The sequence below is a fragment of the Eschrichtius robustus genome, chromosome 8 (assembly GCF_028021215.1).
Source record: "Eschrichtius robustus isolate mEscRob2 chromosome 8, mEscRob2.pri, whole genome shotgun sequence".
In the NCBI taxonomy this organism is placed as follows: domain Eukaryota; kingdom Metazoa; phylum Chordata; class Mammalia; order Artiodactyla; family Eschrichtiidae; genus Eschrichtius; species Eschrichtius robustus.
Window position 1 is genome coordinate 80,788,927 of NC_090831.1, and position 16,112 is coordinate 80,805,038.

Below are 16,112 nucleotides of genomic sequence, written 5' to 3' on the forward strand. Positions count from 1 at the left end.
CCGGGAGGCGAAGACCTGGAGGGGGAAACTTGGAGGGGGGGTGGCAAACGGACACCTCTGCCACACAATTCTCGAACTCTCCCTTTAGCCTTGGCATTCGCACGCTGCTGGAGGCTACGACAAGAACGAGTGTCACCACACTCCTAGGTCTCGGTCCCCTCCCCTCTTCCTCCCTCCCCTCCAAACCCACGGCTGGGGCATCCCTCACTCCCGCAGAGTGCGCATTTTAACGAGGCCCGCGGTGAGGAAATCCGTTCTCTGTGAGGCCTGGCTGGGCTCGTGGCCCAGTTATAGGCGCGTTCGGAGGCCAGGCCCTTTGCTCAACAGACACCGGGGCCTCCTTCTTCCCTGGCTGTAGGGACCGCGCTCTTAGTCAACTGGAAACGGCAGGCCCAGGGCGCTAGCCCCCAAGTGTGGGCCTCATACATGTCTCAGGAAATGCGACCTTTTCCGGCCGGATCCAGGGAGCCCAGGAGGTCGCTGCCTTGCCCCTGGCCTACGGGCTAGAGCTCTCCAGGATGCCCCAGGCCTGCCCACTCCGCCAGCTCCGGTCCCTGCAGAGGGCTTGACTGGAGCTGCCGAACGCCGGGATCCCGCTGCGGGCGGCGGCGGGGAAAGACCCTTGCCTTCCGGGTGATTTGCCAGGCACTTGGCCTTGTTCCTCCCAGCATGAACTCAGTCGGAGGAGGAAGCCGAGCCTGAGAGGACCCAGAGAGAACGTATGGGAGAGCTGGCGGCAGAGCCCTGGTGCTGGCTTCTGAGATGCAAGTAAGCAGTTGCGGTCTCTGCCGGCAGCCGCTGCTCGGCGCGCAGCACCCGGAGGCCGTGCCACCGCTTGCGCTGCGCTCCAGCCACTTACACCTCTGCGCCCCGCGGTGACCGGCTCTGCAGACTGGACGTCTGGGGTGGAGAAGAGAGGGATAGAGAAAGAGAGGAACAGAAGGAAAGAAGGACAGAGGGAGAGAAAAGAGAGGGAGAAAAGGGGAGAGAGAGCATGAGAGAGTCAGCTCTCTCCAATCCGACAGGGTCTTGAGGCTGCAGTAGCGGCGCAGCCGAATCAAGTGAGGAGTCTGTGCCGAGAGATCAGGATCTGTCCTTCACTCTCCATATCGCTCAAACGCACAAGGCCAAGGCAAATTTTAATCGGGCTAGGCTCACGAGGTCAACGAACTTGAGTACCAAAAGCTTCAGACCACGCAGCCCAGGATCCTTCCCCAGATGGACTTGGTCCTTACCCACCTTGTAAGGAGAGTGAAACTGGCTGGGACTCTCGTGCTCAGCAGTGCTACTGGGAAATGCCACAAAGCTGAGAACTGCCTGAGAAGGGGGTTTTGCCCCTCAGCACTGTCCATACATCTCAGGAAATCTCTGCCCAGTGGGAAGTAGGTTCCAAGTACAGGAGAGGGTCCCTTGAGGAGAATGAGCCCCCAGCAGGCCAGTGAGCCAGGACTTGGTGCCTTTTCAGACAAAATGCAGAAAGCAACTTCCCAGCCCACAGGTTAGGAAGGACCAGTGGCCACAGGAGAGAATGCTTGAGATGGTGGAGGCTAAAAAAATAAAGTGAAAGACAACGCTCTAAAGGATCTAAACCTGTTTTTCTTAACCTTTTTGGAAGTTAAGGCCCCCTTTGGTAAATCTAAGGCCATGTTCTGACTCTTATCCTGTGAAAAATGCACATCTGTGCATTCCCACAATTTGACCCATTATTTTCAGGGAGTTCACAGACCCCTCAAAGCCTTTTCCTTGGGGTCTCCAGAATGTTCCAGGGCTCTCCGGGAAATCAGCAGCCCTGCCAGTTTGACTAGTAAGACAAGCTGGGTACCCGGCTGTAGGCAGCTCAGGCCCAATCTAGTAAGAGCTCTGTAGGGTGGCCAAATGGGCTTCTAGGCTGAATGGGATCCAAGAGCATGCACGCTCCAACCAAGGTTACAAGTATCAGTTTGGTACCGCATCTACTATGAGAAGGCCACCTCAGCTGTGGAGCAGAGGAGGTGGAAGGCCTGCTGAGGGCTCACACACCATGGCATTGGCACTTGGGTCTTCATGGACCTTTGGGGAAAGCTGGAGGTTTCTCTCCAGCGTCTTTTCCCCCCTTCTAATAAACCAAACGGGATGTCGAGTTTGTGCGGTTTCTTGCTTGAAAAAAAAAAAGAATATGTAAGCCTGTGTGGGATCCCCTCTCTGGCCCAGACTGCCACTCCACCTCCACTGCTGAGCCGAGAGTGTGTGGAGAGCCCGCAGATGCGCCTGGGAAGCAGACTGGCCTGCCTGGCTGGCTGGTTCGAACAAGAAGATATCTACACAGCAGAAGCTCAAGTAAAACGCCTGCTGCCTTCTCAGTCAGTCTTAGCGCTCCCAGCATCCCCAACCGCCCCCAAGCCTCCACACTCCCCAGACTGTAACACCGAGGTGTTAGCTTCCTCAATAAAATATTCCATTTATCGATCATCTCAGCTTTCCAGGGGTTCCCTACCCCCAAGAGATTAAGAAAAACACTTCAATTGCAGCATGGGTTGGCTTCTGGACACTCTCTCTCCCTCTCGCCCATATGCCTTCTTTTTTTCTCTTTCACCCTCTTTCCCAGCTGCCGAATTTCTCTCTTGTTGGTCAGGATGCCTTTGACCTAAAACTCTCTGGTGTCTACTTGCTTCAACCAGGCCTGTGCAGCTGCCAGGGCCCACATTTTATTTAGGAGTAAATATTGCTCATTTCTACCTGGTTAATTACATGCCCCTTCAGCTATGGAGCCGAAGTAAATGACAGGCTGGTGAAATAAGCCCTTTGGCAAGGATTACCATGCAGTTCACCAGATAGCGGATTGCTTCTCCTGAGTAGGCCCTTGCAAACCACGAGAAATAATAAACTGTTATTACCAAAAAATATTCTTATAAAAAATACCAGGTACTGAGATTGAGATAGCCAGTAAACAATTTTACTGTTTACAGTAAACAATATCTGAAGGTCACTCTCAATGCTTTCTGGGCTCAGAATTATCTGATCAGCTGTGGAGTTGAGATGCAGCCTCAGAGAGGAAAAATAAATGCTACTTCCACAAATCCAGCTTTAACAAAAATTCTGGACTTTTTTGATTCACGCATTTACTGCATATTTAAAATTTTTGGGGGTGAGCAGTAAACTTCTTCTCCTGTTCATCTTTAAGAATGTCAGCCTTTTCAGGGATACAGTATTTGATGTGTCTGCTTAGAATCAATCAGGTGCAATGTGTCCCTAAATATTTTTCTATATCCAACCACTGAACTGACGCTTCTCTCCTGATGGGGGGAGTGTTGGGGCCTTTTCATTCACCCCTCACATACACCCCTCAATTGCAATATCCTTAGTTTCATCCATCATAAACTGCCTCTGGCCTTGAAACTAGAGGCAGCTTTGGGATTTTAGGGAAGGCTCAGGCTGCAGAGAGCACCGTGTGGGCGCCCACTCCTTGCTTTATTCTGGCAGAGTTTGGGAGACCATGCATGCTCAACAAAGACCAGTGACTGTGATCGGCAAAATTATACATGCACACACAGGCGGCACCTACTTTCTCTGAGATTCCCCCTATTCACCCATGCACAGTATATTTGTGAAAAGAAAATAACCATTTCGAGAAACGAATGAAAACATACTGGAATAAAAAATTTGAAACTAGGAAAAGAGGAAATTTGAACTTGGCCTCCGAAATGTAAGTGATATGATTATTTAAAACTTGTTTTATGACAACTCTGATGGAGAAATTGATCAGAGTTTATCCTCAGTGCCAGCCTTTGAAACTGTATAGGTATTTACCAATACATTTTTTGCGCATTTGCAAAATGTGCAAAAGGTCTCATTTTTGCATCTAAGAAATTGCTGCAAAACTCCAGCCAGATTTATAGCGGTACATTCCAAATAAGCAACACAGACTTCCCTGGCAGCCTCAAAAATATAATGCTACTTTTCTGAATTGACCTTTTTTGGAACAAATGTTACCCCCAATCTGCTGGGCAAACCTAGAGATCGCAATAGTAGGAAACCAGCTACCTCCCAGACTTCTGCCCCAGGGAATAAGCCTGCCCCAGCAGCTACGGTCGCTGACCACCTCATTGTTTCGAGTAGAAACTTTCAGTTTTCCCCAGTCCCGCCATCTCCCCAGACCCTTTTTTTTTTTTTTACCACCACAATCCCGTATCCCAGCACAGCTGGGACCCTTTTGCTTGGATGCTCCCCATCCCAGGTTCATCCCATTCTGAATATTTCTACAAAATCTAAAGATCGCCTTAGGTTAAATGCTGGCGCATAGAGTTAAAATCGTCAGCTTTTCCACTGAGGCCTCCCCCTGCTTTCCAACCTTAGGGGGCGACGAGAGAAGGGGGGTCGAGTGGGCTGAGCGCCTATAGCGTCACCCCCCAGCTCACAAACCCAGCCACTTTCCCAGCCCTGCTCAGACACCGGCCCCACTCCCGCCCCAGCCAGATTGAAATTGCTAAACTTGTGGCCTCTTACCTTGACACATTTCCGAAATCACTGCCAAGGGAAAAGCTGGCTTCTCCGCGCCGCGACGCCTGCGAGGCCTAGAGAAGGCGCGTTGCTTTAAATTACAACACCAACCACTTCTTGAACGTGAGCCCCCCTTTTTTTGATACGAAGGAGAGCGGGACAAGTGAAATAATGTAACGTGCCGCTTTTAGTATCTAAAGCGAACAAAGGCCAAGAAATGCGCTGGGGTTCTCGGCTCCCCGGCGGCTTTGACATTGATCGGAAGTGCGCCATCTCGTGGCGGCTGAGCGCCTAGGCCGGGCCCGAACTCCAGCCCGGAGCCGGGAAAGGATAGCAGGCTCAAGGCAGAGACAGAGGGAGAGAGTGTGCCCAGCCCGCTGCTAAAGAGATCTCATTTTTACATCTAAGAAATTGCTGCAAAATCCCAGCCGGGTTTATAGCGGCGCATTCCAAATATGCAAATTGGCCTGCCCCGGACGGGTTTACGACCACATTGTCACAGCCATCGGAGGATGGGCTTTTATAGGGCTCAGAAATCAAACCCGCGCCCGCTCGCCGCCCTCCCTCGAACAGTCCTCCTGGCTAGACTCTCTGTAGCAACTTGTGAGACTTGGTTAATCTTTAACCGTCCCAAAGGAAGTCTCCTTAAATCCTAGGCTTCCCTGCCCACTCCTTCCCTGCCCCCCAGGAGAGTCCTGTTCACCTCTGTGTGTCTATCAACCTAGACATTCATCTCGGGGGTCCGTACCATTCTCCTTCGAGCTTGATTTCCCCAGTCGCGCAAGTTAGACAAACACACAAACAAATAAACAGAGCGGGGGTATGGGGTCTGGGGCCTCTCTCAAAATTCCATCCTCTCTGCTGCTCTGGTCCTGCCTGAGTGGCTAGGGAGAGAGTGGGGATGGAGGGGGGGGTGGGCAACAAAAGGCTCTGGCCTTTCGCCCTGCCCCTCAAGGTTATGGGTGATGTCCAAATTTAAGGCAGAAGTTCAAAGGCAGGAAACAAAGAGGAAACCAGTATCTTTCTCTCCCCAAAGGGAAAAGGCAGCCTCAACTGGGAGCTGGGGAGAAAAGAAAGCGCTCCTAGAGACTCCTGAGAGTCTGCCCTGTCTTTGTACCCAGACCAGTCTCCCTCTTGCTGCAGGGCTCCCCAGGGCAACCTAGAGTGTTTCCACTTCAGGCCTCCTAGTCTTGAGGTAAGTGAGTCCAGCCTGGGATCAGACCCACTGGCCACCTCAAGTCCCAAGGCTTTCTCCCAGGGCTGGGGTCAGTTTGAGAGGATGAAGCCCCGTATTCCAGGCCCTGAGATACCCCATTGCTGGGACCCCACTTCCCCAAAGGACCTGGCCATTCACCTTGGCTTCCTAAGTTTGGCTTCTAATGGAGTTAAATCCTAAGTCACCTCCCCACCCGCTCAGGGGCCTAGTAACTTGCCCCTTTCCTAAGGGGGGGGGGTGGTGTTGGTGCTGGGGGTGGCAGACATTTGGCAGTAAAAGACGAGCAGGGAGAGGAATGTCACACCAGGACCCAATACTCAAGTTTCCACAGTCTTTATTTTCCTTGTGCCCTGTCACCTGTATACATGCTGCGACATACGCAGTGGGTGAGAATGGAGGACAGGCCAATACTCCTGTTACAAACAGAGCCACCAGACGCTTCTTAACACAGGGGGGCAGAGGAGATTTAATGGAAGGGTGCCTGCCTTTCTCAGCTGAGGTCCCCAGACCACGGAGGGCCGAACAACCTCAGAGCATCTCCTTAACACTTTTCAAATATTGCAAGAAATTAAAAAGACCATTCCCGACACACTTCCCATCCCCTCCAATACCCCAAAGGCGATCAACTAATGGCAAAAAAAAAAGTATTCAAACAAAATAGGTTATAGTTCCTTTATTTACAAGTCTTTTGAACACCATCCCTGTATGAAGCGTACATTCAAATATTTTTAGCAGTGAGTGAGTTTAACCATGGAACACTGTAAACAGATAGAGCCTTTAAATATTTTCTTCATCTTTTTTCCCCCTCTACATTGCATCTTTTAAAATTTGCTTTGGTTCTTTCAGGGAAATATATATATATATAATATAATATTTATCTTTTAAAATAATTCCAAATCACTCTCGAGCTCTTGGAAGTTCGCTGGAAGCTTCCAAGCTCAGTTCTGGGGTGGTGAAGGGCAGAGCGTGGCGTGGGAACTGGGTGCTTGCGGGGCTCAAGCCCCTCATCGCTGGGGACTGCTGGCCAGGTCCGCTGCTCTGCTGCTCCCCCGCTCCGCTGAGCAAATCCAAGCTTGATTTAAGTGTGCTGTAGACTTTGCCAAGCTGCCGCACTCCACAGGCATTTCCTGCAGGGATCTGGTGGCCAGTGGCCTGGGTGCAGCCTCTCGGCTTTTTTATGTCTTCCACCTCAGGGAATGGTCTGCTCTGCCACCAGGCTTTAGGCCAGAGTGGCAGGCCAGGACGAACACCCTAATCGGTAGGAAAAACTAGGTGAGCTGCAGAAGTCGACTGCTGGAAGCTCAGGCCTGGGACCGTGTGGTGAGTGGCTAGGAGGGGGTGGAGAGCCCCTAATGCCACCTGGAATAGTAGATTATTTTTCCCTCAAGGATGAGCAGCCCTCTCCCACCTCACAGCCACCTCTTAGTCCAGTCATCTTTCACATTGGCTTTGGAAAGGAGCCCCAATCCGGACATCTAGGAATCCCCCGCCTTCCTTCTGCTCCTGTTCCCAAACTGAACTGGGTTTGGAGATCTTGACGCAGGGGTCCTGGAAGTGGACAGGCTCCATGTGGAGGGTCCCTGGTCGGGGTCATTCTCCAGGGGGCCTGGAGGGGGCCCAGTCCCTGATGGAGACCACACCCAACCCGAAGCTCTGCAGTCTCCAAGAGTGAACCACCAGGGGCCCCAAACCATTCACTCTCGTTGATGCACAACTCTCCAAATCCAATTATTGTTAGAAATCTTAACCACCGATGCCCAGGAGCGTCCTGAGCGGCCTCCTTCCAGGCTGTCTCCGTGTAGCCTCCCCTCTCTTGCACATCGCCTTTCTTCAAAAGTCACCGCGTGCCTTGACCTTGTCAAGGTCAAAATCTGCATATAATCTCATGTGTATGAAGCCCCCCACCCAGTTCCAGTTGGCTGGAGCCTTAGAGGAGCGGGTTGGCCGAGTAGTACTGTAAACGGTCTCTGTTAATTTTTTTTTCCTTCATTCTCCTGTTCTGAAACCATATTTTGACTTGACGGTCAGTGAGGTTGAGCATTCGAGACAGCTGCAGGCGCTTCTCTTTGTTGATGTACACACTGAAGAAGAACTCCCGCTCCAGCTCCCGGATCTGGTACTTGGTGTAGGGGCAGCGCTTTTTTCGGGTTCGTTGGCCACCTGTAAAGGGAGAAAGAGGCAGGGAGAGAGCCAGGTGTGACGGCTGCAATCCATCCCAGAGCCCCAAGTGGAGGAAAAGGGCTGGCCCCAGGGACTGGAGGCCCTGCCCAAGCCCCATCAAGGTCCCCCCAGGTCCCTGCCTTCAGGCTCCTACTGCCGGCTGGGGAGAAGCTGCTGGCGGAGGCTCAGCTCCAGATAAAAGCCAGCTCCCTAGATAGGCCCCCAGGGAAGCGGCTTACTCTGCCCCAGAGCAGAAAGGAGGGCTCCTCACTGCAACAGGCGAGTTTGTGCCGCTGAAACCGCTTTCAAAGCAGCGAGCGGGGGTTGCCGGCTGCCTACAGCCTGGCCAGACTAAACAAACAGCCGCCCGCCCGCGGACATTTCACCTTCCAGCACCTGGGCGGCCGGTTCCCGAGGCAGTAAAGGCGGCCCCAGCCCCAGTCTTTCCTGGCTGCGGCGGGACTCGGCCCTCGTTAACATCTGGGGCAGCTGCCGGGTCTTCGTCAGCCTGAGTTCTGGCCATCAGCTCCTGCCTCCTGGCTTCCGCGAGGTGGGGAGGTGGCAGCGGAAGCCCCCTACCCTGGGCCTTTCCTGAGGACCAAGGCCACACAGCCATCCTGGTTCCCCGGCAGAACAGGGGTGCTATTCCAGATAGGGTGGAGGAACGAGGGGTTTCCCAGAGCTGCGGGCAGGCTCGACTTGCTCCCCTTTCAATAAAACTCCACCAGAAGTAAAGAAAAAAACCCGCTTTTGACAGACTGAATAACAACTGTAACATGCAGTCGGACAGAAGGCAGCACGTAATTGCCACCGCGCCACAGGAAAATGGCTTCCTTTGGACAAAAAGGCCAACTTTGGGTTAATTTGTTTCTTTTAATGTATTACTCGAGCTAAGCGGGCTATTTTATCTGTTAAACACGCTCCTAGCGCCATCGTTAAACAGCGATGTCTTTGAATCCCGGCCGGGACTGGAATCCCGGCGCAACACATGGCTTTTATAAAAATCTCCGGATTACCTCGCTATCAAAGGCTCCGGAGCCCTTGCAAGGGGAATTTACAGGCGCCCACCTCCGGCTCCCCAGCCCCGAGCTGGTCCCGAGAGGGGTCGAGCTGCTGGGCTTGGGAGCTGAGAAGGGAAAAAAGGGAAAAAGGCAGTTGTGTGGGGTTTTTTGTTTGTTTTGTTTTGTTTTGTTTTGTTTTGCAGGCATGCCTTGGCCGGTGGGTATTTCACGGCCAATTTCAGCACTCGCCACGTGATCCCGCCTTTTATAACAAAGTTTTGTTGGGGGAAACCTAAAGGCCCTTCATAAACCTTATATGCTTATAAAACAGCATATAAAAATTTAACAGCGGTGCTGCGCTAGATTTCCAACTCCCCTTTCATAAAGCGCAGGGCGCTGCCTTTATACGTACTGGAGCCGCCGGCCTTGTCCTCAGTGTGGCCGGAAGACGACTCGGGGCTGCTGCTGCTCTCGGGGCGCCGCCGCCGCTCCTTCTCCTCCGCCGCCGCCACCGCCTCCCGGCAGCCGCCGGCGCCGCTGTCCGAACTTGAAGTTGCCGGCGTGCCCGTGGCCGCTGCCGCCGCCGCCGCCGCCGCCGCCGCGGAGGTCGCCGCGGCTGCCGGGGGCCCCTTCTCGGCGCTCTTGTCCCCAGGGTAGTCGGAGGAGGCGAGGTTTTCCGGGGTGCCGTAGGCCGTCTCGAAAAACTGGTCGAAAGCCTGTGGCAGGACGCCGTTTCGGCCCACGGTGCTATAGAAATTGGACGAGACGGCGGGGGTGGGGTGGTGGTAGACGTTGGCCGAGCTCTTGGCCAGCACGTCGCCAGTCACGCCGGCCGCGCTGGGCGCCTGCAGGCAGTCTCTGTGCACGAGCTCCTCCGCGGAGTAGCAGTGGGCCAGATTGCCGCGGGGGTGCCATTTAGTGGCGGGCTCAATGGCGTATTCTCTGAAGGTCACTTCGCGCACGGGTTGGACCTGGGGCAGGTTGGAAGAGTAGGAGTATGTCATTGGGCGCGAAGACGGGGTCTGGGGCAGAAAAGAAGGGAGGCTGGAGAAATCTGGACCCGAGACGTAGTAAGTACAACTTGGCAAATACATGTTAGAGGAGCAGGGACCACGCTCATCAAAATCCATCATTGGGCTACCTTGGGCTTTCCGCAGTAGCCGAGCTTAACATGATTCTCCACTGCAGCTGCCTCTTTGAAGCGGATCCGTGAAGTAGAAATTTGGAGACGTAAGCTGACGTGGAAATCTATCCCCATCCTTAGCAGGGAGGTGCTGGTCATGTGACCCGATGTTGAAATTGACAAGCTGCTAGCTAGTCCGGGCCTTCCCCCCCCCTCCCTTTCCCTTCCTTTCTTCCACCCGCCCCCCCCCGCCCCCGGCTTCCTTTCTTTGTAGCCACCTCAAGGGAAGCAACAGATCGTCACTCGGTGTTCTCACCGAAAGCACGTAATCGCCGGTGTAACTCATGTTGGCTGGGGGGGCCTCCCGGCGCGCGGCGAGGCTGGGTGCTACCCCGTGCCAATTGCTTGTGCTCAGCTGCAAGGTCCTGGCCCTCGAGTGCGCCGAGGGCGGTGAGAGAGCTCAACTCCTGCCACCCACCACTCCCCGGGTGAGGGAAGCCACAGGCTGGGGGTGGCCGGGTGGGAGCTCGTCGCTGCGTGGCCCGTGCGTGGTCTTGGAATCTATTCGCATGGAGTCTCGCGTTCGCACCTCCTTCTTGGCTGTCCCCCTCCCACAGGCTTGCTTTGGGAACCACCTCTGCCTCCGACTTTGGCCGGACCCCCTTCGGGCCAGGGTTTGCAGCCGTGGATGTGCCTGCCTCGTGGCTCGCCCGATTTGCACGGTGTCTTGATTACACGCTCGCATTCATGGTCACTTCCGAAGCGCTTTAGTGCCTTCCGTCCCTAAACCGCCAACAACCTGGGCGGCTTCCCCCGCGGTTTGTCAGGGATCCGCAGGTCCCGGAAAGCCCTTCGTCTCACCCGGGATCCACCTCCCTTTCATTCTCCCTGCCGGCCTCCTCACCCCACGCCCTGCCCTTGGAGAAACCCGCTCCTCCTCGCTGTCTGCCGGGGTTCGGAGTGACACCGCAGAGCCAGAGGCGTGGGAGCTGCGCCGCTGCGCACTGGTCCGCCCGTCCCCTTGCCGGGTCTTCTGGAGCTGAGGACTCGGGGAACCATGGAATTGAGGCGAGCCTTGGGCTGCTTTAGAGGCGCTGACATCCAAGGAGACTTCTCCTGGGTATGCTGCACCTTCCGGGAGCCCACAGCTGAGCTCCAGAGCTGTAGGGAGAGTGGGGGCAGTGAGCAGGGGGCGAGGGCCAGGGAGCCGTGGCTGAGAAAGGGGTAACACGCCACCCTTCCTCTGCAAAGCTTGAGAGCCAGGGATGTGCAGGACAGAAACTCAGAAGGCTCGGCGCCTTTCCGGCTACTCATCCCACAGAAGGGACACAATGCCAGAGAAAAGAGACGTCTTTCTGAACCTCCCAGCACCTTGGGTGAAAAGAACGCTTTGAAAAGGCTAGGTTTGAGCTAAAGAGAGAGACAGAGGCCATAGCAGCTAGTAAAGAAAGCTAGAGTCTAGCTTTCTTGGGAAGAGGAGAGAAAAAGAAATGAAATGGTGAAAAATGCTTGCCATCCTGCAGGACTGAATGAACAATGTTTGAGAGAAGCAGAAGAGGAGGGCATAGAGCAGTCAGGCAGGGCCAGGCGCTGGGAGGGGTCCAGCTCTGAGGCCTGCCCACACCTATCTTCTTGGAAGGAACTCGATGTCGCTGAAGGAAAGTTGAAAAATGAAAAAGAATAACCTTTTCCCTTTCCCCATCCGGGAAATAGCCGAAGGTATTTATGTATCTTGGGGAGATTTAGAGTATAACCTCTAAGATCTTTGGTATTTAAGTGTCAACATCGATTTATTTATTTATTGCTGAGCTAACTGTAACTGACACAATAACAAAATCTAATCGTGTATTGCACTGGAAAAGAAATATTCTCATTATGTATTTTCTCTAAATGATGGCCCACCATTGCATTTGAATACTCGCTGTAAATATCAATAATATCGAGTAATTACTCTGTAGTGGAGTACACTAATTTATTAGCATTTATGTTTATGTGGCTCCTACCCACCCCCTCCTTTACAGGGGTTGCGTATCACAAATCAAACTACTCCAACACACTGGTTTAATGAACGCTTTATTCAGGATTTGCTGCAAGAACTTCCATGCCCCTTGAATCCCTGAGAGCTGAACTTGAAATTATTTGTGCATCTCCAGCTTGACATATTTGGCCACTGTGGCTTGTGCAGAGGGCAGTATCGGGGTGAGTGAAAAGGTCTGGTGGGAAGGAAGGTCATTGGGAAGGGCAGCTTGAGACCTCCTAAAGCTGGGAATCACAGTTACAGGATTGCCCTGCAGCGAAAAAACTTCTATTTCCAGCGGTGACCAACAAGGCAAAATATTTATTTCTCCACAGCATCTCTTTCTTGAAGACTGAATATAAAAGGGAGAAGGAGAGGTTTGCGAACAGCAGTATTTAAGTCATTCCCTGACTGATTTTGGCTCTCAAACTCTCTCCCAGCAGCCCACCCGGTCCCCGCCACCCCGACCCTTGAACAAAAGGAATGCTTGAGGGGTTTCAGTGACTTTGCCATAACAAAGGCGCCACCATTGCGGGGCTTGCCCTGCCCCTGGGTGAAGGCAAACAAATTCTTGCACTTGTATTAGGGCTTTTAAGACTATAATTGAACCCGAGGGCGTCTAGGAGAACCAAAAACTGTTCTAGACAGACCTGGGGTTTTATAGCAGTGTTGGCAGTCAACTTCAGCTTGTGCCTGAGCAGACCGGCTGCAGTGGCCCACCAGCGGGGGACGCCAGGCTACCTACCCTAGCTGCACGCAGCCCCTCTCCCCATTAGATCGGTTTTCCCCTTGGTGCCAGGGAGAGGGGGGTCACCACAGAAAGGTTGGTATAGGGATATGTGCCGTTCCGTAGAACTAGTGCCTCTCATGTTCTTGAGAGCCAAGCCGAGAGGGTGCTGGTCAGTCTGGATCCCATGGGTGTCTGCAGGAGACAAAGGCGAATTCCCGAGGAAAGGCTGGGGCAGGGGAAGGCGCTCTAGGAGCGGCTGGAAGGGCAATTCGGCTGAACGAAAGCGGGGTGCCGGGAGGGTCTTGCAGCCTGGAAGGGGGTGAGTGGGGGCGTTGCTGTGAAGATGGATGAGGATAAAGGCTCTTGATGCCAGAAGGGAAACCGCCTGGAGCGGCGAATGCTTTTAGTTCCCCGGCAGGGACGGGAGGCGGATGCTCTGATCCCCAGTGCTGCGCACTGTTCCCAGCTTTGCCTGCTTCTGCCCCTCTTGCCTGGAACATACTGGCGGTGTGAAGGTTTTGGGGGGGGCTATTCGGAGGTAGGTGCAGCTCTGAGGATCAGACCAAATCTTGGGGAGGCAGGGGAGGCAGAGCTTCGGGTCCTTGGTTTTGACTTTACTCTGAGCCTAATTGACTCTTCCGCTTTGCAGGAGGCCCAACAGCCAAGCTGAGCCCACCCGGCTCAAGAGAACACCCGACCGGGGGGGGCTAAGGCTGCCCTGGAAGGCCAAGTGCGAGTTGCATTTTTTGAAGAGTCCAAGATGGGCATGGCTGTGACATTGGCCCTGGAGACTGGTTTCCCATGAGTTGTTCTTTCTCAGGAGCTCCACAGTGTGAGGCCATCTCCAGAAAACAGTCTTCAGTGTGTATTTCCTTTTATCGTCAACCCGGAGCCCCACGGCAGCTAATGCAAGAGGCCAAAAATGTTTTGGAGGAAGAAAAACAAAGGCAGGAAGTGGCGGCGGCTTGACGGTGCGTGTGTGTCTGCGGAGAAGGGAGGGAGCCCTTTCAATCTCTTCTTGTTTTTCCAAACTTCAGGGTCCAGGCAGCCCTCGCAGGGCCGGCCCGTTGCTCCCCGCGCAGCATTTGGAGATGGCCACCCGGAGAGGAGAAGGCTGGCGCCGGAGCCAGCCTTGTCAGGCGGAAACGGCTAACGAGGCGATTTGCTCAGCAAAGCAGACCAAGCCTTTCCAAACTTCATTTGACTTGGCCCTAAAAGTGGGGGGTTGGGGGATTCTGCAACACCTCCCGGACCCTCCTTGGCAGGCGGGCTGAGTGCTCCGTGGCGGGGATTCGGGAGCCCTGCACTCCACGCGCCTTCCCAGGCGGGATATGGGAATAAAGTGTGTCCAGATGCCTCTGCCCAGCACTGCCGCCTCCCCTTCTTCTTGCAGCTGAGGGGTCTGGGCAGCAGCCGGAGGGTGCCTGCTGGCAGTGCCCAGGCTGGGTAGCCTTGGCATGGTTAGTGTGCACCGGTGTTGTCGTGCTGGGGGCGTTTCCACCAGAGTCATTCAAGGGATGTGAGCAGAAAGGACCATCACTTGATAGGCAGCCTAACACCCGCTCACTCTGAGGGAGGATAGAGCTGGGGGGCAGGGAGTGCCTCCACACTCCGGGGTTCCCAACCCTAACTGGCCATGCTGCTAGCCTGCCCTCTTCTCTCTTTGGGGCTGCCTTGGCCTCTGGCAGCGGCTCATTGTCCCGGAATCTGAGAACCTGAAGTCCCCGTGCCACTTGCAGCCCTGTGACTGCTCAGTGCATAACCCTTAGTGTGAATGCCAACATCAGGCTGTCCGCTCACTCTGTTTCCTCCCTAGCCATCCGTCTCCATCTCTCTGCGGCTCCTGCTTGCTGGTCTCCTGCCTCTTTCCAGCTGAGTCTCCCCTTCTGCGGCCTCCCGCCTCTTCCGATACCTCCCCTAAGCTGAGCAAGAGCTGAGGTGTCACTGGAGGGCACTCAGTTCGGAAAGCACAGAGAAAGGAGGCTGGTTAAATTCCTGACTCTCCCCTAATGCAGGCCTCCACCAGAGGTCTGAACTGGACTTCTCCCTTCCTTCTTCTGAATACTCCATTCCAGGTTCTTTTTCTCTCCCTCCCTCTCTCATCAAAATTCCCTCCTTCTCTTCTTAGGACTCAGCTCCTGCTTTTGTAGGCCTGGCAACCTTGGATGGCAGCCGGCCTGGGAGGGGTAAGGCCCACCTGACAAACCAAAATTCACTCCCAAAGATCAACAGTTGTTGATCTGTGGATCACATAGAGCACCAAATTTTTTGCTTTTTCTTGCTGGTCTGAGCCCCTACCTTCCTCTGTCCCTAAATGCCACACCTGTTTCTAGAAAGCTATACAAAAGAACATTTCAACCCCTGTGATCATACTGCACACAGGTGCAAGAGCCAGCTGGAGGACCCAGGGTGGAAATGGCTATCAAGCCCTTCACGGGGCTGGAGGCCAGGCTGCCATTTGGGGGCTTTCTCTTTCCAAGTGGGAGATCTCCTGGAGGTACATCTGTCCTCCATTGTAAGCCTGGGAGATGGGTTGTCTGGGAAGCCCAGGAGATCTCCTAGAATTTGTTCTTAGGAAACCGTCTATTGGCAGATCATGGCCAACTAATCACATTTCCAGGCACGGTCTAGAGGAGGCACTGAAGCTTCAGTGAAATATCAGGAGACCCCCTTCTATCACTACTAGGTGGAGGCAGGGGTTAATTTATCTCCTTGGCTTGGAGAGGCACCTGTCCCACCCACAAGCTCCTCCTCCCTTCCCTAAAGCAGGGGAACAGGTAATGCCTTGAACTTGACCTTATGGTTGGTTCTTATCTGACTCACAGGTTCAATCTCCAAGGTCCCTAAAGATCTGAAGAAGTCCACATCCTTCCACTGGCCACTGAGGGGTGGGGCATAGGGTTTAGCAGAGGGTCTCAGACACCCAAGCAATCTGGTTATTATTTAGTTTTGTGTGTCCCAAAGTGATGGGAGAAAGAGGGTTACTTCCTTTCAGAAGAACTATTTTTATTTTTATTGTTGTGGACTCATTAAAGATTTTTTTCCCCTACTGAGTGGGAACAGATGGGGGTGGGGGTTGAAGGGCAAAGCCCTGGCTCCCAGTGTCTGCCTTCCATTCTCCCCGCAACTTCGGCCCAAACGGCTTGGGTTGCCCCAGCCAAGTGTATCTGTAAGAAAGAGGACAAAAGACGGCAGCTCAACCAGAAGGCCATTTCTGGTCCTCTGGGTCTTGGTCTGCACGGCTGCGGCTAACAGGAAGCTCCCATACCCCAAGCTTCAGCTGCCACCTAGGGCAGTTCCCCAGGCTCCTCCGGTTCTACTCAGCCTTGATCCATGGCTCACATTCCAGGCTGGAGAAGAGCGAGCCCCCGCCTAGTCAAACCCTGCCC

At 53.8% G+C, this 16,112-nt stretch overlaps 1 protein-coding gene across 1 annotated transcript; it reads right to left on the bottom strand.

Moving 5' to 3' along the window:
• Nucleotides 1-6,193: 6,193 nt before the first annotated feature.
• On the bottom strand, nucleotides 6,194-10,116 carry HOXA11 (homeobox A11). Its single transcript, XM_068549201.1, has 2 exons — nucleotides 9,266-10,116; nucleotides 6,194-7,852 (listed from the first exon to the last, which is right to left on the bottom strand). Exons 1-2 carry the CDS (start codon nucleotides 9,984-9,986, stop codon nucleotides 7,620-7,622), a joined length of 954 nt encoding a protein of 317 aa, XP_068405302.1. The 5' UTR covers nucleotides 9,987-10,116; the 3' UTR covers nucleotides 6,194-7,619.
• Nucleotides 10,117-16,112: the final 5,996 nt, after the last annotated feature.